This window comes from Furipterus horrens, unplaced genomic scaffold, assembly GCF_987537825.1.
Source record: "Furipterus horrens unplaced genomic scaffold, mFurHor1.1.pri manual_scaffold_5, whole genome shotgun sequence".
In the NCBI taxonomy this organism is placed as follows: domain Eukaryota; kingdom Metazoa; phylum Chordata; class Mammalia; order Chiroptera; family Furipteridae; genus Furipterus; species Furipterus horrens.
In genome coordinates, this window is record NW_028327175.1 from 150,108,673 (window position 1) to 150,132,829 (window position 24,157).

General features: G+C 39.8%; 1 protein-coding gene across 2 annotated transcripts in view; it reads left to right on the forward strand.

Annotated features, from left to right (window-relative positions):
- Nucleotides 1–360: 360 nt before the first annotated feature.
- BICC1 (BicC family RNA binding protein 1) overlaps nt 361–24,157 on the forward strand; it is a 298,849-nt gene continuing 275,052 nt past the window's right edge. Inside the window, exon 1 of one of the 2 annotated variants that reach the window (XM_090278054.1) lies at nt 361–590. In XM_090278054.1, coding sequence (XP_090134180.1) covers nt 401–590 — 190 coding nt within the window. In that variant the 5' untranslated portion in view covers nt 361–400. The remainder of the gene's footprint in view (nt 591–24,157) is intronic. The other variant, XM_090278052.1, reaches the window with a different exon arrangement.

The window sequence follows — 24,157 nt, forward strand, 5'->3', positions numbered from 1 at the left end:
CCCGTCCGCCCGCCCGCCGGGGCTCCCCGTGGGCCTGCCGGGCCAATGAGCGCGCGGCTGCAGGGGCGGCGGGCGGGGAGGGAGCCCCGGAGTCCTGCGGATGGATGCGCGGGCGGCGCGGCGCGCTCATTTCGCGCGGGCGTTGCTGGCTGGGGGCGGTGCAGGCACTGGCCCAGGACCGAGGCCGGGACCCGGGGCGGCGGGCAGTGTGGGCGGTGCCCGGGGCTGGGATGCGCCGGGGACTCCGTGGCGGCGGCATCGGCGGCGGCGTCGGCGGCTGCGGGCGGACGAGGTAGCGCCGCGGTGCGGGGAGCCAGAAGATCCCGGCCGGCAAGCGGAGGCGGCGGCGGAGCAGGCACAGCAGCGGCTGCAGCCGGACCCCGAGCACCGCACGCCCACCATGGCCGCCCAGGGCGAGCCCGGCTACCTGGCGGCGCAGTCGGACCCGGGCTCCAACAGCGAGCGCAGCACCGACTCGCCCATGCCTGGCTCCGAGGACGACCTTGTCGCTGGGGCGCCCCTGCACAGCCTGGAGTGGAGCGAAGAGCGCTTCCGCGTGGACAGGAAGAAACTTGAGGCCATGTTACAAGGTAGGCATCCCCCCCTGCGTATTCGGACTCCGTTATTGCGTCCCAACTCCTTTCCGGACACCCTCGTCGCGCGCCCCAGCGCCGCCACTCCGGCCCACTGCCGACTTAGTTCCCTGGTCCCCTTCCCCGGGGAGCCGGGGACACCCAGGGAGTGAAGATCTAGCGGGACTCTCCACCCTTCCACGCCTCTCAGGTCTCTGGGCACCGGGATCCCTGTGCTAACTTGCCGGCTTCAGAAAAACCTAAGGCCAAGTTTGTACCAGCGCGCCCAAGTTGCGTTCTGGACTTTGGAGATGCCAGCCTTAGTGCGGACACCTGGGGTGTGCCTTCCGAACCCACTGGGACCGCACAGAGTATGTGTGACTCTCTCCCCTGTCGCTGGCAGCCTTGCATTCTAGCTCTGTCTCTGTCTGTTTCTCTCTTTCCTCTTGTCAGTATCCACTTCCTCCAGCTGAGGGGCCTTGTCTGGCTATTGGAAAACGCTCTGCAGATGTCAAGGCTTAAGACAAGAGTTCCGCCCACCATCCACCCTGGAGCAAGAGGGGCCGGGATGGGGGTGAGCATCCAAGGCTGGGGATTGTGTCAGGGCAATGCTGCTGGGTTGGAGCACAGTATGTGTTCATCTCCTGACAGGCTTGTAAAACACATCATGAGTTACAATAAGTTCATAAAAATCTTCCAGTACTATGGGTGTCTGACTATGTCTTTCACAACTTGGGTTATTATTATTTTTTTTTTAACTCCCTAGTTTCTCTGGGACTTTCCCAGGCATAACAACTTTAACCATATCGGACTGGAAACAAATTCTGTGTTTTAATGGAAGGATTGAAGTTCTCAGAGTGAATGCTAAAATGTCCAAGGTCATTTTGCCCTTCCTTAAAATGTTAATTACTAACTTAACTGTAGCCACAGATGTGGCTTATTTCCTTTATCCAGAGAAAAAGTATTTTGAATGACTGTCATTCTTAAAGTACTGCAGAGGACCAGGCATTAGTTTCTCTAAGCGCGAGTAGTGGATTCATTCAGTAGCTAGTGTCCTTCTAACAAGGGAGTGTTGGAGCCTTCCAACTTTTTTTTTTTTTGTGGCTTTATGCATAACTTACTTTGACTTTATCAGTCAATGCATCGCAATATGGGAGCTATTTAGTCTCTGGAAATGCAGTGGCTCTTTAGACCATTTAAGCAGGTTATTTTAAGAGAGAACAACATGTTTTCCAAAACAATAACTTGGTGGAAACAAATAGCAGGAGTGTTTGGCAGGCGTTTTTGGATGAGCTACAAATTCATCTCCCTTGTTGCTTATGTTTATTGATAAACATCCCTTGTGCTTGTCATGTCTCTCTCTTCCTTTCTTTTTCCCCCTTAAATTATGTGACTTTTTAGGAGAGTTACTTTTGTGATAAACTGTTCAAATAAGAATAGTGCAAAGCGGATTTGGAAATTAAAACTCCAGCTGCATTTTGATAGCCAATTTTAGTTATTTCATTTGTTTTATGACTTTTTGTCTAGTGTCTGGTTATAAAACAAAATGTCACATTTATTCAGAAAAATATTGTTGAGAGACTGCTTGGATTTAACTGACATACCACTTACCTACCTTTACAACAAGTTCCAGTTTGTTTTGTACATGAATTTGGAGTGATGGTGGATCTTCTAATAATAATGTCTTCCTTATCTGTTTTACCCATGCATGTACAAATAACGACAGTGATGTTAGCTTCCAGGAAGCCCTCATGCATAACTTTGAACTTTAGAAGTCGGTTTCTTTCTTAAAATAATTATTTTTTCATTTAGAATAAAATGAAATAGGGTGAGGCGTTTTTAAATTTGAAGGCTCTCCCCTTTATAGATATGGTATTCTGACATGAGGTGGTTTAATATTGCTTTGCGGTGGTAAGGTTTTATTTACAGAAGGTCTTAAAGAGTTAACTTTTCTTCACCAGCCAATATTTAATAAAATACTCACATTTTAACCCCAAAGAATTCTTTAATGATTGAACATAGTACTTTAACTTTCCAAAATTACCAACAAGTGAATTATGCCTTCTAAGGAAGTAAATTTGAACATGTTTGACAATAGAACCCAGTGCAGAATGTACCAAAGCATTTTGTGATGCATGGTTCTAGTGTCAAATGATGTAGAACCACCATGTTTAAAGGAATAAGACTAGTTTTCTGAACCAAATATAATCGTGTCTTACTGCTTTATACCAGATTGTGATAACAAGTATAGGCACTGGAATCACGCAGACCTAGGTTTTGAATAAATCCCTGTGGGACATTGGGACAGTTCCTGGTTCTCTGTTTCAGTTTGTCCTTAGGATTTTGTGACAATTAAAAGAGATAATGCTCAGTAAGCTAAAACTTGCCACACTGATAAGAGCTTAATATATATTGGTTGCTTATTATTATTAATAATAAATATTACAACATGGATTCAAAAGATTTCTAGTGCCTATCAAAATTTCTGACATATAGTATATACTTAAATAAAGGGAATAAAAGAATTTAGCAATTTTATAATTGCAGAAATAAAATAGATACCAAGGTAGGAAGTTTGGCCAGTCAACAAATATTCTAATATTTTTAGCTGTTCTTGGGTGAAAAAATCTTTCATTTGAAAAGTGCCAAGTAAGTAAAGTCTGCATTTGGTTGGGTTTCTGATTATTGTGAATTTGGATTTGCCATTTTTCTTTTAACCGTTGCCTTAAACTATGTGCAGGCTTCCAATTTAAATCAGGATAAATAAGATTATCTGCCTTTAAGTCTACATAGTGCAAATTGGTGATTATAATGCTTGGAATTTGTTTCCAGAGAGAGTGTCCTGGGGGCAAGTTAATCTTTAATGGGTTGTATTTTTATTAGTAGAGAAATTCTTCTACGCAATGGACCAAAAATTCAGTGAGGTTAAAATATAGGGAGTGGAATAGTGGTCACAAAAATGAAATACCATTCTTGGATTATCATCGACTCCCCAAAGAATTGGTAGAAATAAAACCACCAGGCTTAAAATGTAGGGAAAAATCTCTCCTTTTTCTTTCCTTATCCCTTTTTTCCTCCTCCAATAGCTACTTTGGAAGAGCCTTACAGAGTAGCTGGCATTCTTTGTTCAAATCTAAATGAAGATTATCCATTTTGTTAGTCAACAGTTTTGTAAATAGTAATTTATTTTCAAGCTTAGTTTAGTTTTTTGATTGCTATGGTTAGTCTTTGGGATGGATACCATGAACAGCATTGTTTGCTTATAAAGAAAAATTGTTTTTAATTGATTTAATATTGATCTTAAAAATTTAGATTTTATGCTTCCTGTGAGATCACAGTGTTGATTGGTTTAAGTCAGTTAAGTCAGAGTTATGGTACACAAAGAGAGAGGATAAGTATGGGGGAAGTCTGGGAGGGGTAGAAAATAAATAGGTCAAAAGAGTCACAAATACAGCGTTTGCCAGAGTCCTGAGAGGCAAACATGGGATCTGTATATTTTAACTCTTGCTTTGCTTTTTCTGTGCTTGTTTACATCTTACTGTCATACCCTTTTTTTTTATGTTGAAAAACATATATGTGTACAATACAACTGAAAATTCCCACATAAAATTTAGAAGCACAGATACTTTCAAAGTTCTGAATCCCTTGAGTTTCATCATAGAAAGAAGCGTTAATAGGGGGGATATGTCCTATTTTCATGAATTGAGGTTGACATCTGCTGGGCTTTTATGATATTGCTGTTAAAGATTTTAAAAGACATGCTGCATTTTAAAAATAATAGGCACAACTGGGATCATTTACTGATGCTTGAGCTGAAGAACTAGCCATTAATACAGGCTATCACACATCATTGATTAAAAGTAAGAGCTGCAATTATGTTATCTCTTTAATTTGGCAAACTTCTTATGATGAGATTAATGGATAATTTTTAAGGTGTTTTTGTAGGAGTAGGGAGAAATAAAAACAAATGAATATGGGCAGTACTGGTAATGAAGATACTTGTATGTAAAACCTAAATGTAATACAGTTTTCTAGGTAATGTTTAGTTAATGCTAATAAACAACAAGAACAAATCACTTTATGAAGCTTAGTGGTTAAAAGTACAGGGCTCTGGGCCAGATCTGGATTTGAATCTCAGTGTTACCTTTTAATAGGGAGCTTGAGAAAATTCATCATCTGCACTCATTTCTAAAAGGGGGTCTTGATCAGAGTGCCTGCGTCCTTAGGTGGTTGCAATAATAAAGAGAAAAAATATGTATGTAAAACATCACAGTGCTGGCCACATAGGAAGTGCTGAATACATTAATAATAACCATATTCATTATAAATCATAGTTCAAAAAATTCACACTCTTAAACTGAAAATAAAAATCAAATATATTGGAAAATGAATTAAGTGGTCTTATGATAAATGAACATTCACAGTTCTCAAAATATTATTATTGGCCTTCCTGGTAGCTCACAATGTCCCTTGTAAAGGTGGTTGAGTACATACTGAGTAAAAGTATATTAAACATGAATGTGGAATTCTAGATTTTCCGTAGGATGGGAGGGCTTTATGTCCTCTTTAGTTGTGATTGTTCCTGCCTTGAATATTTTCATTCTTTGAATGGCCTGAACCAATCAGTTCTGATATTTTTACTATAGACTAGCAACAAAATCACTTAATTTCCCTTCTAATTTTATGTTGCGCTAAACTTGTCTTTTACTGGTGTCTAGAAAGAGGCTTTTTAAAGGAAAATTCTGTAACTGTTCTCTCTGCTCACTTGTAAGATAGGGACAATTTTCTGGGGATGCTGGGAGCACTGACTGAGACACAATGCATGTGATTCGCCAGGCACACAGTGCTCAGACCTTAGCGCAGCAGCTGCGATGGGCTACGTGATGGATAGAAATTTCAAAACACTAGAAAGCAAATGCTTGTGAGGTTTTATTTTTAAAAAAAAAACTGTATATGAATCCTTTTTCTTTAGGGGAAGGGGAGATTTATTTCTTAGTGAAAGTGTTCCTCCAATTTGAAAGTTTGTTAGGAGATTGTAGTCGAGTCAGGGAGCAGAACTGAAGGTAAAGGTTACTTTATAATCTAAATGTAAAAATCCATCACAGGTTGTGTAGCTTGGCAGTAATGAGCTCAGAAACTGCCATTAGACTGTGTTGGCTGGGGGTCCGAACTTGGCCTCTTGGGGAGTACTGTGAGGACAGAATGAGGTGGACGTTCAGCTCTGCATGCGTGGGCATGGATTAACCACCCACAGTAAATCTTATCTCTGTGAATCCTTGGGGGAGCAGTTCAGTTGATCATTGATGAGTTAAAACACAAACTTTTGTCATATCAGTGAGTTTAACAGACAGGAATGTATTTGGCTGTGATTAACAGAAAACCCAATACAGAGTGGCTTAAACAAACTGGGGGTTATTTTCCTCACCTAACCAAAATCTGGGGGCTAAGAGACACAGGCCCCATAGCTGCCCAAGGAGCCCAGCAAACTGCCTTCTTGTCTCTGCTGTCCTGAGCTCCAGGCCTTCGGTCTCATTGCTGTAGGCTGCCTGGGCTGTGCCTCGAGTTGCATTGTAGTCTGTGAAGGGAGAGAGAGGGGAACAAAAGTTGTGTTCTGGTCAAGATTTTGCCTTTTTATGTGATAAAGGGTTCTTTCTCCTGGAACTCCCATCGCTACAAGAGATTCTGGGAATCACATAACTTCTTTTCCAGCTTCTCTGGAAGTAGGCAAGGCTGAAGGGTGTCCAAATGGGTGCTGAGTGATCCAACCCATAATTTCTCTACATGGGCAAGGCAGAGGGCATTGTGACAAAAATTCCAAGTTGCGACTGAAGCAAAAGCTTACCTGTATTGGAAACTTCAGCCTGTATTGTTGTTAATCCCTAGAAATTTAGTTTATTTGGTAATGTTATAAGTAGATGAAAAATTTTTTTTCTTTTTCTTTCTCTTTCCCTTTCTCTCTCTCTCTCTCTCTCTCTTTTCATAATCCAGGAGTAAACATAAATCCCAGAGAAGAAACACCTTTGATGATGTAAAGCTGTTCTCATCTTGTTACTCCTTTTACAAATAGGACCTAGGGCCACTAAGTACTATAACCACCTTTTATCCCCCTCTACTGTTTTCTCCATGTCAGATTTTTTTTTCATCGAAAATTACACAATACAAATGCCCATTTTACTTTTTACTATACGATATTCTTTCTCCCCTCCCTCTTTTTTCCCATCCACCACCCATCTCAAATTGCTTTTAGAATTATAAGGTTCAGTGTAATTCAGGCTTCTGCTCTTTGTGTTTTTTGTAGATCGTTCACTGAAGTATACTGAAGTAATCCGGTCAACAAAGTCAGAATTTGTTCAGAACATGAAGTCAGTTTGGAGGCAGTTTGATAGTAGAATTATCATCAGATCTGTGCCATGTTTTCCTACTTGAAATTGTCCAGAATGATGAACGAATTATATATAATAGTTGGCTTATTCTGGATTTATTCTAAAATATAGTTCTTGAAAAACAGATGGGGGTCGGGGTGGACGGAGATGAAAGAAGGTATAGGGGGGATAAATGGTAAGGGAAAAAGTACAAGAAAAAAAACGAAAAAACAAATTGCATGGGATAATAGTGACTATATAGATTCTTTTATATAAAATGCCTATTAATAAACTCCTAGAGATGAGGCAAAATTTAATACTAATTTATAATGACTTTTGCAGTGTACGGGGTGATCTTGGCAAGAAATCCTGCTTGTTATCTTGCAAAAGCCACAGCATTTGATTTTTAATCCTTGTGGTTCTAGCATTTACAGCAGTATCCAAAATGCACAAACCATTGATACAAACATTATGTAGATGTTGTACATTTATAAATCCATTTCCTCCCTACCAAGCCTATTAAGTGACTAATAACTGTAGATGATGAAAGTATTTATGTTTGTAACAAGTATTCAATCCTGCTCCCATTTGTGATACTGGCATATAAAAAGATAATGATCACTTTCTAGCTATAAAGTAGTTTCTTTGCTATAGTGAATACAGTAACCCACATAGTAGCCTGCATATTGAGTTGATTTGGAACTTAGTTATATATCATGTATAGGAAGATGCTTAAACATAGGATTTCAGTATTACCCATTGCTTTTATTTCCAATTATGAAAGTGATGCAAACTTATTACAGAATAATCGCAAGTACAAATAGATGTAAAAAAGCAAAAGCAAAAGTCATCCTACAAGTTCCAAGTCCAGCAATAATCACTGATAACATTTTGGGGATTTTTTCCTTGTCTTAAAAAAAAATCTTCCCGCATATAATTTATTTTTGTGATAAATATCGATATGTCACGTACAGTGCTAGGCTTGGGGATGCAGATAAAACTAAGATGAATATAGTCCCTAACTTTGACTTGTGTCACTTAACTCTAAACTGGGATCTCACTTCTTTTTCACTTTAGATGGCATCATAGGTATTTTCTATTTCATTAGAAATTCTTGAAGAACATAGTTTTGAGTGACTGTATAATATTCCCTTGACATATCATACTTGCTCAAACATTACCACGTTTAATAACATTTTTAGGTGGTGAGGCGATGGGAAGAGCCTAGTATTTGTACTCCAGCTGCCTCAGATTCATATCCTAGCTCTGTTATTATCTGTGTGTGGCCTGGGTCAAGTTGATAACTTTTCTGAGCCTCAGTCTTCACATCTCTAAAATGGAGGGTAAAAGTAGTTTCTAGGTCAGCGGTTCTCAACCTGTGGGTCGTAACCCCTTTGAGGGTCGAGTGACCCTTTTGCAGGGGTCGCCTAAGACCATCGGAAAACATATAATTACATATTGTTTTTGTGATTAATCACTATGCTTTAATTATGTTCAATTTGTAACAATGAAAATACATCCTGCATATCAGATATTTACATTACGATTCATAACAGTAGCAAAATTACAGTTATGAAGTAGCAACGAAAATAATTTTATTGTTGGGGGTCACCACAACATGAGGAACTGTATTAAAGGGTCACAGCATTAGGAAGGTTGAGAACCACTGTTCTAGGTTATGAGAGTTAGAAATGCTGAATGTAAAGCACCTACCAGGGCCAGATGCAGTGCGCATACTTAAGAAATGGCAGATAATGAATATTAGTACTGCTACCCTAAACACTTTGGCCTAATAACCTTTTTTTCATTGTTGATTGTTCTCAAAGGAAAAATTCTTACCAGTGAAATTTTTGGGGCAAAAGGGATGGACATTTTAAGGCTATTGATAAAAGTTTACAAAATTACTTTTTCAAAAGATTCACAGGTGAGGCAGAAGAGACAAGTTTGTAGGTTATCTGTTTCTTATAGCTGTGATCCCTCAACATGGTTTATTTGAGCTGGTGGTTATGAGAAATTAGGAAATAATTGAATTACCGGTTCAGAGTTAGAGTTCTGTTTGTTTCTTTTGCTGGAAATTTTGAATGATGTCTGTGGATCAATAGTTTGTAATATTTGTGTACATAAAAATCACCTGAGGAGATTGTGTGAAATGGCAAATGCTGGCCTCTCTCAGAGATTCCAGTTCTGTAAGTTTGAGGGTTGTTAGTGGTGGAAGGAATATGGATTTTGAAAAGACTCTCGTGTGAGTCTACTGTAGGTGGTCCCAGGACCACACTTTGAGAAACCTTGCTAGATGATGATTGAAATTAAGATTCAGATTCTTTTCTTCCCTCGATTCCCTTTATTCTTTTTTTAAGTATATTTTATTGATTATGTTGTTACAGTAGTTCCAGTTTTTTTCCCCCTTTGCTCTTCTCTGCCAGTATCCCCCTTCCCTCCAGCAATCCAACCCACCTTATTTCATGTCCATGGGTCATGCATATAAGTTCTTTGGCTTCACCCTTTCCCATATTATTCTTAACTTTCCCCTGTCTGTTTTGTACCAACCAATTATGCTTCTTAATCCCTGCACCATTTCCCCATATCTCCCCTTTCCCCCTCCCAGCCGATAACCCTCCAAATGTTCCCCATACCTATGATTCTGTTCCTATTCTGGTTTGCTTAGCTGGATTTTGTTTTTAGTTTTTAGATTCAGTTGTTGATAGTTGTGAGTTTGTTGTCATTTTAGTGTTCATAGTTTTGATCTTCTTTGTCTTAAGTAATTCCCTTTGACATTTCATATAATAATGATGAACTCTTTCAGCTTTATCTTGTCTGGGAAGCACTTCATCTGCCCTTCCATTCTTAATGATAGCTTTGCTGTATAGAGTAATCTTGATGGTAGGTCCTTGCTTTTCATCACATTGAATACTGCTTGCCAGTCCCTTCTTGCCTGCAAAGTTTCTTTAGAGAAATCAGCTGTCTTATAGGCACCCCTTTGTAGGCAACTTTCCCCTTCTCTCTTGCTGCTTTTAGGATTCTCTCTTCATCTTCCACCTTTGGGATTTTAATCATGATGTGTCTTGGTGTGGTCCCCTCTGGGTCCAGCTTACCCAGGACTCTCTGTGCTTCCTGGACTTGTATGTCTATTTCCTTTGCCAAATTTGGGAAGTTTTCCTTTATTATTTTTTTCACATAAGTTTTCAATTTCTTGCTCTTCCTCTTCTCCTTCTGGCACCCCCGTGATTCGGATGTTGGCACATTTAAAGTTGTCCCAGAGGTTCCCAAGCCTCTCCTCATTTTTCTCAATTCTTGTTTTCTCATTCTGTCCTGGTTGAGTGTATTTTTTTTCCTTATATTCCAAATCATTGATTTGAACCCCAGTTTTCTTCCCTTCACCATTGGTTTTGTGTGGATTTCCCTTCGTTTCACTTAGCATAGCCTTCACTTTTTCTCTTATGTGTCTGCCGTACTCAAACATATCTGTCAAGCCTGTGAGCATCTTTATCACCAGTGTTTGGAATTCTGTGTCTGTTTGGTTGTCTATCTCCTCATGTGTTAGGTTGGATATCTCCTTGTCACTTAGTTCTCTTACTGGAACCTTGATCCGTTCCCTCTTTTGGGCCATACTTCTCTGTCTTCTCATCTTTTTTTTTCTTTTTTTTTTTAAGTATATTTTATTGATTATATTGTTACAATAGTTCCAATTTTTTCCCCCTTGCTCCCCTCCGCCCAGCACCCCCCCTCCCCAACAATCCCCTCTCCAAGTCCATGCCCATGGGTCGTACATACAAGCTCTCCTGCCTCACCCTTTCATATATTCTTCTTCTTCTTTTTTAAAAATAATTAATTAGTTAAATATTTTAACAATAAAAAATAACAATCCCCCCTCTCAGACTTAAGACCCTTTGCAATCTTATAAAGGACAATGGACGAAGGTCTCGAGCTCCTCTAGCTGCTTCAAGCTGGACATGGTCGTCGTCCTACCTACCCGTGGGTCAAGAAATCCCTAATAAGAGTGGGGGTGTGGAGGGGAGGGTGGCCTTCCCACAAGGGGAAGGATCGTGCAGACTCCAGGTTGGTTGGCTGTCTCTGGACAACGGCATGCTTGGTTTAACAGGCTGTCATCCTTGTTGTATTCTGGGGGCAACAGGGTTAAAGGACATCATTCAATCCGTAACCACTAGATGACAAAAGACAGGTATTAATTTTTCAATGTCCCACATTAGCGAAAATAAGGGCTTCTTTGGAGGAAGGTATGCCAGGTACATCTCACCTGTCCAAAACCCTTTTGCCCATTATACTTAGTTTGGACTGAGGGAAATATTTTAGGTTTCCCCCCTCTCAGGCCTCTGGGCTCTTTCCGTCCAAGCCATTAGGATAGAAAAGAGAAACCAGTTTCAAAGTGAAGCCCACAGACCACCCCGTTCTTCACCAACCCAGCCACTTAGTTCAGCCAAACCGTTGAGTCTCAGGAGGCAGCAATGCAGACAGGATTAAGTGAGGCCTATAGGTACAGACAATCACTCAGGTAATGAGATCGTAGGCTTATGCCCTTTGAAAACAGAAAACACATGTTAATTTATGTAACATAACCCACATACAAGTCTCTAAATCTGTAGGACTGTCTTATTGGAAAGACATCCAGTTGCAAGGCATTTGACATTCTTGCCTGTAAATTAAACATCTTTGATAATGCCACAGACGTAGTTTAACTTTCAAATGAAAACAAATTTTAAATGAAAAGAAACTTTAAAGACGGTTAGTTGCACTACTTTATAGTCTACCACTGGGCATTGTGATCTTCTTTGAATCATGATTTTTCTCCCTAAGATTACCCTCCTTGTCATTAAAGGGACTGCATTAAGTCCATTTTTAATTTATCCTGTTCATTTCCATAAACACAACAAGAGCAGCAAATGATCACTTATGATCTTTAGTTCTGCTTTGCTGGAACTTATGCAAGGAACATTTAGGGTGACCTTCAGTCTCCCGTTCAAGGCACAGAAGCAGATCCACATACCTGGCATTCAGCCTAGCCTGTAAACACCTGTCTTTTCCAGGTCCTCCTGGTTTTCCATTGTGCCTTAAGGTCCCTTCTATCCATCTTTCAGGAAAACAACCTTCATTCCTTCCCTGGAAAGATTGCTATGGACCGCTCATCCATCCAAGGTAGCAGGCCTTTTATCTCATGGATTTTTATTACCTTTGAAAGTCAGTCCCAGTTGCTCAGGGCTTTTTGGTAACAACCAAAGCCCAAGCATGTCTCCTTTAGGCATGACATTCCATTCAAAGTCTTAGTTAAAAAAAAAACAAAAAAAAAACCTCTATTAACAACTGGTCTTATTAGTTTTATGCAAAGGAAGTTAGGTCATTACTTACTTCTTTAGAATGCCAAATTCTGAAGGGATCAGATAGGGAGAAAAATATACAGTGTGAAGGAAAATCCTTGTCCTTCTAATATTCACTGAACTTGCATTTCTATTCTTTATATTTTTCCCCCCACTAGAAAATTTTCTGTTTGTTTGTTTTTCCATTACAGTTGTCTCACTCCCTTCCCCCTCTTGCCTCCCCGCCCCCCGCCCCCCCCCTTCCACACCCAGTCTCCACCCAGCTGTCCACGTCCATGGGTCATCCATACATGCTCTCCGACCAGACTCCTCCCCTCCCCATCCCCTCTCTCCCTCACATCTCCCCCCTCGTTACTGTTAGTTTATTCCTTGTTACATACCTCTGGTTCAATCCCGCTCATTTGTTTGTGTTGTTCACTAGTCTCCTGCAACAGGTGACAGCATAAGGTAATTTTCTTTTGTTGCCTGGCTTATTTCGCTAAGCATAACTCTCTCTAGTTCCAATCATGTTGTTGCAAATGGTAGAAGTTCCTTCTTTCTTTCAGTACTTATTCATTGTCATTTTCCCCCTTTGTACTCGTGTTCCTCTCTATCTCTCTCTGTTTCTTCATTTTCTTAAAGCAGACCCTTTAGCATCTCTTGCAATGCTGGTTTGGTGGAGATGTATTCTTTTAGCCTTCTTTTGTCTTGGAAACTCCTTATTTCACCTTCCATTTTGAATGAGAGCCTTGCTGGGTAGAGTATTCTTGGTTGTAGGCCTTTGTTTTTCATTGCTTGGAATATTTTTTGCCATTCCCTTCTGGCTTGTAGTGTTTCTGCTGAGAAATCTGATGATAGCCTTATTGGAGCTCCCTTGTATGTTATTAGTTGTTTCTCTCTTGCTGCTTTTAGGATTCTCTCTTTGTCTTTCAATGTTGGCATTTTAATTATGATGTGTCTTGAAGTGGGCCTGTTGGGGTTCATCTTCATTGGGACCCTCTGTGCTTCCTGGACTTGCATGATTCTTTCTCTCCTCATGTTAGGGAAGTTTTCTGTCATTAGTTTTTCAAAGAGGTTTTCTATCCCTTGCTCTTCTTCTTCTCCTTCTGGAATTCCTATGATACGGATATTATTACGTTTCATGTTGTCCTGCAGCTGTCTTAGAGCCTCTTCAGTCTTGTTCAGTCTTTTTTCATTTTGTTGCACTGTCTGTGAGTTTTTGTCTACATTGTCCTCCAGCTCGCTGATCCGATCTTCTGCTTCCTCTAGCCTGTTTTTAATTCCTTCTACTGTGTTCTTCAATTCAGAGGTAGTATTCTTCATTTCCTCCTGGCTCTTATTGATAGCTTCCATGTCCTTTTTGATGCTGGTATAATTCTCAGTAAGTTCCTTATAGTTCTTCTGGAGTTCACTGTAGTTTTTCTGGAGTTCTTTGTAGTTTCCGCTGAGCTCATTGAGCTTCTCCATAATCCTTGCTTTCACTTCCATATCTGATACTTGGCTCCCCTCTATTTCATTTAGCACTCTTTCTGGGGACTCTACCTTTCCTTTCGATGGGGGGTTGTTTCTCTGTATCCCCATTTTTGTGACTCCTATTGTTTGTTGGTGCTTCTTAGAATGATCTGCACTTCCTGGATCTGCCTCTGGTGGAGTCAGATCCTGTACCAGTCTGGGCCTAGGCAGCCTGTTGCAGACTTCCAGGGATCTACTGCCTTTGTCTGGCTTCTTTAGTTGTTAATCTATTCAATCTGTGATTAGCTGTCAGGCTTAAGGACTGTGGGTGTGGCAGCTTAATTCCTGTAGGCAGGGCCTTTGCTTCCCCTCAGGCTGACGCCACTTGGCCGGGAATGGTCTGCCTGCAGTGTGGGGATGAGTCAGCACTGGGACCCGGCCGGCTGCTTCCCCAGCTCTCCCCTCAAAGCCACCACACCAAACTCTCCCCAAGCATCTCCAGTCCTCTCTGTCTTCCCTCTGCTTGTGCCCAGGGTAAGTGGGAGCAGAATATTTTCATATGTGATCCGCTTAAGAGCTCTTTTTCTCCAGCTGTTTCTCTCCGCCTAGCAAGAAACCCTGTGGCTTTTTGCTTTTCTCAGCTGGATACTATTTTACTTTCCACTCTGTTGCTGTAGGCTGGGAAGCTCAGCTGGTGGTTTAGACCCTGCCCTTCTCAGGGGGAATCCCCGGCTGCTGAGCTGTTTCTCAGTCCCTTCAGCTGCCACCTGTGGGAGCCCAGCCAGCCCTTCCGGGTCTCCGCACTCCCTACCGGTCACGTTGTGATGTAGCGGCCTTTTTTGTCTCTCCGTGGTTATAAGACTTCTCTCCAGCTGGTGTTTGGTTGGTTATTCCAGATGACTTCTCCAAAATTACATTGTAAATCCAGACTAGTTCTGGGAGGAAGTTAGTGTAGCTTCCACTTACTCCTCCGCCATCTTGTTTCTTCTGTCTTCTCATCTTGACAGGCTCCTGTGTTTGTTTGCCTCTGTGTCTCAGGTAGAGCTGTCGCTCCTGTTACGTTATAAGGGGTGGAACCTTAGGGATTCATCATACAGGGTGACCTGTTTCACCACGTTGTGGCGCTGTATGTGGGGAGGGGTCTGAGAGGGAATAATGCTGCTTGCTCAGCACTCGCCCCTTTCCCAGGCACTTCTCCCACTTCTGTATGGGACTGGCACCTCTCTAGCTGCTGCATTGGCCGTTGTTCCCAGAGTGGGTGGATCTGCGGACATTCTAGGACTGTGGGGGCCCTTTAAACAAGTGGACTCTGCTGAGACTGGCAGTTTCTGCCTCTACCCCAACCCCCACTGGTCTGCACAGTCAGAAGCAATGAGGCTTGATTTTCTCCTGTGCTGGGACCATGAGCTGCGCGGTCTGATGAGGGGCTGGGAAGGCTCCCCAGATGTCTCTTCTGACTTTTTGAAATGTGTGACTGCACTTTCTTCTTGCGTTCTGCTGCCGCTGCTGCTGCCACCACCACACTGCGTTCTCTCCGCCCCGACTCTGCCCCTCCTACCTGTCTGGATGAGTATTTCTTTATATTTTTGTTTGTTGGACTTCATGCAGTTTGATTTTCTGGAACTTCTGGTTGTTTCTGGTTTTGAGGTAGTTGTATTCCTTCTTAGTTGTGGAGGGAGATGTAGCATGTCTGTCTACGCCTCCATCTTGGCCAGAAGTCCTCCGATTCCCTTTATTCTTGATGCTAGTACTTTCTCCATGTTATTAAACCATGTTGAAACATTTTATAAATGTTCCAGATAAATTATGTTTCATACTAAAATGTTTCATGTGAATTTATGTCTAGGAGCATAATTTATAACTGGCACAATGTTGTTTGGAGTCACTTGTAGTAGGAGACTTGGGGTAAGAGCATAGATGTATGTATTTCCATGGAAGGGATATGTTGTCTTTATTATTGCTCAGCAGGCTCAAGATGCATTTAATTTTCCTACACATTGCCATCACATTAGGTATAATGGACACCTATTTATAATAGTATATTATGAAATAACTTAAAAGCATACTTTTTATTACACAAATTTAAAAAGTAGTATTACAGGAACTTTTATTTTTTTAAATTTGTTTATTGAATTATTGGGGTAACATTGATTAATAAAATTATACTGGTTTCAGGTATACAGTCCTATAATACATGATTTGTATATTGTATTATGTGTTCACCACCAAAAGTCAAGTCTCCTTCCATCAGCATTTATCCCCTTTTACCCTCTTCTACCTCCTCCCATTCCCTCTTTCCTTCTTATAATCACTGTATTTTGTCTGTCACCCAACCTTGTTCCCTCTGACAGCTGTCAGTTTGTTCTGAGTCTGTTTCTATTTTGTTTGTAGTTTATTTTGTTCATTACATTCCACATATGAGTGAAATCATATGGTACTTGTCTTTCTCTGACTGGCTTATTTCACTTAGCATAATACTCTTCAGGTCCATCCCAGCTGTTACCAAGGATAAGATTTTCTTCTTTTTATATGGCCCAGTAGTATTCCATTGTGTAAATGTACCACAGCTTTTCTATCCACTCATCTGCTGATGGGCACTTGAACTGCTTCCAAATCTTGGCGATTGTAAATAACATTGCAGGGAAGTGTCTCTTCAGGTCCTTTGCCCATTTCTTAATTGGATTGTTTGTTATTTTGGTGTAGAGTTTCACAAGTTCTTTATACATTTTGGAAATTAACCCCTTATCAGATGTATCATTGGTGAATATGTTCTCCCATTCAGTGGGTTGTCTTATTGTGTTGATGATTTGCTTTGCTGTGCAAAGACTTTTCAGGTTGATGTTATACCATTTGTTTATTTATTTTTTGTTTTTTCCCTTGCCCAAGGAGATATATCAGAAAAAAAAATGTTACGAGAGAGGTCCAAGATTTTACTGCGTATGTTTTCTCCTAGGATTTTTATGGTTTTGGGTTCACCATTAAGTTTTTAATCCATTTTGCATTTATTCTTGTATATGATATAAAAAGGTGGTCTATTTTCTTTTTTCTGCATGTATCTGTTCAATTTCCCCAACACCAATTTTTGAATAGACTATCTTTATCTCATTTTATGTTCTTGTCTCCTTTGTCAAATATTAATTGATCATAAAGGTGTGGGATTGTTTTTAGCCTCTCTATTTTTATATGTCTGCTTTCATGCTAGTACCATGCTGTGTTGATTATTGTGGCTTAATTTGATATCAAGTAGCATGATTTTTCCAACTTTGTTCTTCTTTCTCAAGACTGCTGTGGCTATTTGGGGTCTTTTGTGGTTATGTATAAACTTTTGAAATATTTGTTCTAGTTCTGTGAAATACAACATTGGTATGTTGATAGGAACTGTGTTGAATCTATAGATTGCTTTGGGTAGTAAGGACATTTTAATTCTTCCCATCCATGAACACAGTATGTGCTTCTACTTATTTGTATCTCCTTCATTTTCTTTCATCAATGTCTTATAATTTTCTGAATATAGGTCTTTTACATCTTTGGTTAAAGTTATTCCTCGATATTTTATTTTTTTGAAGCAATTGTGAATAGGATTGTTTTCTTAGTTTCCCTTTCTGATAGTTCACTGTTGATGTATAAAAATGCAAGTGATTTCTGGATATTTATTTTGTATTTTGCTATTTTACTGAGTTTATATCTATTCTAGTAGAGGTTTTTTTTTTTTTTGTGTGTGTGTGTGTGGAATCTTTAGGGTTCTCTATAAACAGTATCACGTCACTGGCAAATAATGATAGTTTAATTTTTCTTTTCCAATTTGGATGCCTTTTATTCTTCTTGTCTGATTGCTGTGGCTAGGACTTCCAGTACTATATTGAATAAGAGTGCTGAAAGTAGACATCCCTCCCTGTTTTGTTTCCAATATTAAGGGAAATGCTTGTAGTTTTTGCCCATTGAGTATGATGTTGGCAGTGGGCTTATGGCCTTTATTCTCTCTGTTTCCACTTTGTTGAGAGTTTTTATCATAAATGAATGCTGGATTTTATCAAATGCTCTTTTACTTCTATCGATATGATTATGTGATTTTTATCCTTCATTTTGTATATGTGGTGTATCATGTTTATTGATTTGCAGATATTTTACCAACTTGCATCACCAGAATAAATACCACATGACAATGGTGTATGATCTTTTTAATGTATTGCTGAATCTGGTTTGCTACTCTTGTTGAGGATTTTAACACCTATGTTCATTAGAATTATTGGCCTGTAATTTTCTTTTCTTGTAGTGTTTTTATCTGGTTTCGGAATTACAATAATTCTGGCCTCATAAAATGATTTTGGGAGTCTTCCCTCCTCTTGAATTTTTTAGAATAGTTTGAGAAGGGCAGGCATTAGTTGTTCTTTGAATGTTTGGTAAAATGTCCCTGTGAAGTCATTTGTTGGCAGTTTTTTGATTACTGCTTCAATTTCACTAGTTGTAATCTGTCTATTCAGATTATCCTGATTCTTCCTAATTCAGTTTTGAAAGATTGTATGTTTCTAGGAATTCATCCATTTCATCCAGATTGTCCAATATATTTGCATGTAGTTGTTCGCAATCTTTTCTTACAATCTTTTGCATTTCTTTGATGTCAGATATAAGTATTGACACTCCAACTTTTTCCCCCCATTTCTATTTGCATGAAATACCTTTTTCTAAGCCTTTACTTTTAGTCTGTGTGTATTTTTCATTCTGAGGTGGGTCTCTTGTAGACAGTGTATATATAGGTCTTGTTTTCATTCTTTTTTTTTTTTTAAGTTTATTTATGTATTTTTTTTGAGAGAAGGGAAGGGAGAAAGAAAGGGAGAGAAACATCAATATGAGAGGGAAGACATTGATCAGCTGCCTCTTGCACATGCCCTGACTGGAGATGAAACCCACAACCCAGGCATGTGCCCTGACTGGGAATCAAACTGGCAACCTTTTGCTTTGTGGGATGATGCCCAATCAACTAAGCCATACTGGTCAGGGTGAGTCTTGTTTTATTATCCATTTGGCTACCTGGAGCATTTAAACCATTTTTATTTAAAGTGATTTTTGATAGATATATATTTATTGCCATTCTTTTAATTATGTTCCTATTTTATCCTCTTCTTCTTAAAGCAGGCCCTTTAACATTTCTTGTGATACTGATTTGGTGATAACAAGCTCCTTTAACTTTTTGTTGTCTGAGCAGCTTTTTATTTCTCCTTCAATTTTAAATTATAGCCTTGTTGGGTGAAGTAGTTTTGGTTGTAGGTTCTTGCTTTTCATCCTTGTTCTCTTTTTTCCTTCTTGTATCCCTATGGCATGGATACTGTAATGCTTCATGTTGTCCCAAAGTTCCCTTAAACTATCCTCATTTTAAAAAATTTCTAATTTTTTCCTGCTCTGATTAGGTGTTTTCTGCCACGTTGTCGTCCAGATTGCTGATTCAGTCCTCTGCTTCATCCAACCTATTTATTCCTTTTAGTGTATTCTTCATTTCTGACTAGTTCTTTTTGTTGATTTTATGTCCATTCTCATGCTGCTGTAGTTCTCACTAAGCTTCTTGTAGTTCTCACTAAGTTCCTTGAGCATCCTTATAACCAGTTTTCTGAACTCTGTAACTGATTAAGTTGCTTGTCTCCATTTTATTTAGATCTTTTTCTCGTCTTTCATTTGGGAAATGTTTCTTTGTCTCCCCATTTTGGCTGCCTCATTGTGTTTCTTTCTGTATATTAGGCAGATCTGCTATAGTTGTCAGGGTGAGGCTGGCAGATTTTATCGGGCTCAAACAGACCAAGATTTGGCTGTGTAAGGGTAGGACTCTGCTCTGGAAGGGCATGAGAGGGACAGAAGGCCCTCTTTGTAGAGCCACAGTACTCAGTTTGTCCCACATTCTGCCTAGAGTCTGATCTCAGCAGGGTGGGGCCCCTGGGAGTCGGGAGCGTGGCGGGTAGTGTATCTTCTGTGAGGGGGGAGGAGCCTGTCAGGCTTGGGGGTTGGTGGGGCCCAGTGGTACCCACTTCAGGCCACACAACTCAGTGTGTCATGGATTCTCTCCAGCTCTGGGCATGGCAGAGCCACCAGGAGTTGGGAGGGTAGGGCTAGTGGATGTCCTGTGAGGGGATGCACCAGTCAGGTTCACGGGAAGGTGGAAGGAATGGCCCCTCTCCCAAGGCCATACCACTCAGTTACTGACACCCTCTGAATCCGCCCAGACCTCTGCACCCCAAATCAGGCAGCTGACTCCTCAACAAGGCATAAGCTCCATAGCATGGGGTGGCAGGGAGTCCAGAGGGTGGGGCTGTTGCATTCTCACAGGCTGATTTTGTATGGAAGGGAGTGCTCCACCCAAGAATGAGGGTGTCTGCAGCGTGGGAGAGTGACTCAGCACAGGGGTCCTGATGGCTGTCCCTTCAGCTCTCTCCCCAGAGCCACAGACCCCAGTCTCTCCTCACGTGACTATAGTCTGCTTTGCCCTCCCTCTATTGGAGCCCAGGGTGAGTGGCTGCGAATGAGATTTTGTGTGTGATTCCCAGGTGATTTTCACAATCAGCTTTTACATGGGTGCCTCTTCCTGGCTCTGGTGCTCTGGGCTGGGGAACCTGGCTTGGAGTTGAGACCCCACACTCATCAAGGGGAACCTTTGCAGCTGAGATATCTTTTTGGAACCTCAGCTGCCACCTGTGGAAGTGGGACCAGCTCTTTTCATATCTCTGCCCTTCCTAACAGTCTCAGTGTAGCTTCTTCTGTAAATCCTTTGTTGTAAGACTTCTCTTCAGCTAGTCTTCTGTTGGTTATTCAGGTTAATTGTTATATAATTTAATTGTAACTCCTATTTGGTCCTGAGGGGAGTTGAATGTACCTTCCACTTATTCCACCATCATCTTGAATCTTTGTTAAGGGGAACTTGTAAAAACAATCATCAGTAATTTGACCATCCTAACAACTATTTTCATTTTTCTGCTTTGAAATCTAGTCCTTGACTATTTGCATAGAGTTTATGAGGTTGCTGTTGTAGCCTTAACTACTGTTTTGTATTCAGCAATTTAATTTATATTTAATTTAAATATATGCTTTTATATTTCTAAGTAGTTTTTAGAATTAAAATTTTATGGTTGAGTCATAGTATAGTTAGCCAGAATTTTTTACAGTTATAGACCATTGTATAGTGAAAATGAATTGTGTAGCTTTTCTCTCCTTTGGAACTATATTTTGAGGACTATGTGTACTGAAGAAATGTGGTGTTTTTGAAAGCAGCAGCTTACTTTAATTGAGCACCTATTGTGTGGGAGACACTGTTTTAGTGCTTTATGCCTCTTCTGTCATTTCAGCCTCTCATGCAACAATGCATGAGATCTGTGTTTATAGACAAGAAAAGCTTTTAATCATTTTAACTTGGGGCTTAGAATTATTATTATTATTATTATTTATTTATTTTTTAAAGAATTTTGAGTGGATCTAGACACTCACTAGTTTTCCTCTCAGGATTATTACAGATTCGAAACTCTTATGTAGTATGGAGATGTCAAATCAGTTTAGGATGAGAAACTGGATTTTAGAATAGATTACCTTGCTTCAGCAGTTAGAAATACAAAGGTAGGCACTGAGGTGGTTTACAATTCTCAGTGAGACTGCAGACATTTCAAAGGTCTGCCTTCTACTAGCTTTGGTTAAATTTTTTCAGTTTCCTCCTTTGTGAAATGAGGATAATAATAACACTTTCCTTTGGTTATCATGAAGATTATATAATAATGTGTATAAAGTTAATTCATAATTGGTGTTCCAATTACATGGCCTATGTTTGAAATTCATCTCCTGTTCTTCTCCAGCATCTAGCCCAATGCTGTGAAAATAGCCACAGTATGTATAGAATAAAAGTTCTGTGATGGATCTGGATTAAAAACTTTCCCATTTTGGGCTGGTGGACTGCATGGGAATTTTAACACTGGGGCATGTGCTTGGCCTGAAGGAACACCAAATAGTTCTGCCTTATGGAATTAAGTAAGGCAGAGTAATTGTCCACATGCAAGGTGGTCTTTTTCCACCCTGAGGCCAGGGGCTGTGTAGGATGTTGTACTCTAAGTGATAGTACATTAGTGTGGAGTTTTGAATGAAGATGTGCAGAACTGAAGTAAAGTTAATGTTGAATAATTTATATTTGTATCTGATCTGGATTAGTTTATTTAAATTTATTGATTTTTAGAGTGAGAGGGAGAGAGAGAAAGAGAGACAGAGAGAGGAGAGAAACATTGATTTGTTGATCCGTTATTCATGTACTCAGTGGCTGATTCATTGTGTCCTGGCCAGGGATTGAATCTGCAATCTAGACCCTTGGCATATCAGGACAATTCTCTAATCAGCTGAGCTACCTGGCCAGGGCCTGCTTTAGTTTTATAAATTGAAATTTATCAAGGTTAATATCATTTTAAAATGTATTTACTTGGAGACACTAAATTATCTTATTCTAACAACAATACACCTCCAGATAATTGTTTAAAGATGATTTTTAAACATCTCAAGTTGCCCCTAAAATTTCTGCCAGCTCTGGTATTCTGAGTCTTTGGCACAGTATACAATAGAAGCCAAATAGTATTTGACATGTGGTATTAGATGCTGACTCAGCTTTACATACATGGATAGTTTTGGGAGGAACTTGTCTTATTTTGTGCCACATACATGAACATTTATAGCAGATGGGGAAGGTGGTAGAATGAGGATGGTTGGAGAGTCCTGGCTTTGGAGGAGCAAGTACTCACAAGAGACCTAACCATAAGCTCTGCCTTCTGACATCTTGGCAGTGAGGTTTGCAGTGCCCTGTCTGCTGTGGGCTTGATGCTAGCTAATTTAAGCTTTTCTATAGTAATTGAGCAGGGATGACAGTGTAAATCATAGTTGAGACCTGTTGGTACTGACATACTTTGTTAGATGAACAAAGGAGATTGTATGTTTCCCCAAGCAGCACTTTTTGTCACATTTTCCTTTCCCTTTGCCAGCATGTCCAGTTATCATGCTTCATGTGCCAGGATTTATATCTGTCATGTAAACCAATAGAGAAACATAGCAGGGAAATGTAGTAATGTTCATTAGATGATTATCTCAATTTAATAAGACATTTCTGTGCACAGATTTTAATTATTTTCCAAATTATTTTAATTTCTTGTTGATTATTTAAAACCAATACAGTATTTCCCTTACCTTGTATGGAAAACCACTAAAGCTTATATTATCTGTGTTTTATTTTTATTTATTTTTTATCCTCACCCAAGGACATGGTTATTGATTTTAGAGAGAGAGGAAAGGAGGGAAAGAAAGGGAGAGAAACATCTATATGAGAGAGAAACGTTGATTGGTTTCCTCTCACATATGCCCTGACTAGGACCCGGAGCTGCAACCTAGACATGTAACCCAACCAGGAATCAAACCTACAACCTTCAGTTTACGGGATGACACTTCAACTAACTGAGCTACCCGACCAAGGCTATCTATGATTTAAGTTGACCTTACATCAAATTCTGAGCTTTAGAAGTGCCCAAAGCAAACTCAATGTTTTGGCAAAATTTTATTATCTTTTAAATTGCTTCATCATAATGATTTAATTAAGGAGCCAGAAAAATATATGTTTAGTTAAATTATTGCAAGAGGAATCATACAAAGAAATGTTTTTTTGATCAGGGTGTGTGTTTTTCTCAAAGTATTTTTATATGGGCAAAGGAAACCCATAGATATATATAGTTTTAATATTTTTTATAGGGATCAATAATTTAGTTAAACATCACTGGCAGTCATCTAAATAAAAATACTGTTTTCAAAAATGTATTTCTTATCAGTGAATAGACATCTGGGATTATTATCAATGAAAAGTATATTGAACAAGTCAAAACAACTAGGCTTGAACAACAAAATATTATTAAAATGGATTTGAATTCTGAAAGTTCTGCATAAATGGTTAGCTTACAAGTTTATGAAAATTATCTCATAATTCATTTGGAAGTAGTGAGGGCATTTAAAAAACCAATGGGAAATTGTTGCATGTGTTTAAAAAATAATATTATGGGAGGTCTTGTTATGGGAGTACACAAGTAAATATGGTCTTTTACCTTGAAGAAGAATACACTTCAGTGCAAGAGAGGAAATCTACCTATGCTTATTAGCAGAAAAGAAAAGGAGATCCTATGGATTAAGGCCCTTCTTACATAATGTGTATCTTAGCCTGGGGTTGCTTACAACTAGTTTATTTTGGAAGTGCTCTCAAGGAGTGGAAGTGAGGGAATAAGGAGAGTCACATAGGGAAGAAGAAGGTAAAGCTTTTTCTGGTAAGTTCCAGAGACTATCTCCTTAAAATATTCATCTAATAGACTAAAAGGATAAGCATTTGTTTCTCAGCTTCTGTTCCTCTTTGAACAGGATTGAGGGTTGCCCCATGGGACTTGCCCTCCCTGCACTTATGGGTTACATACATGTGATGCCC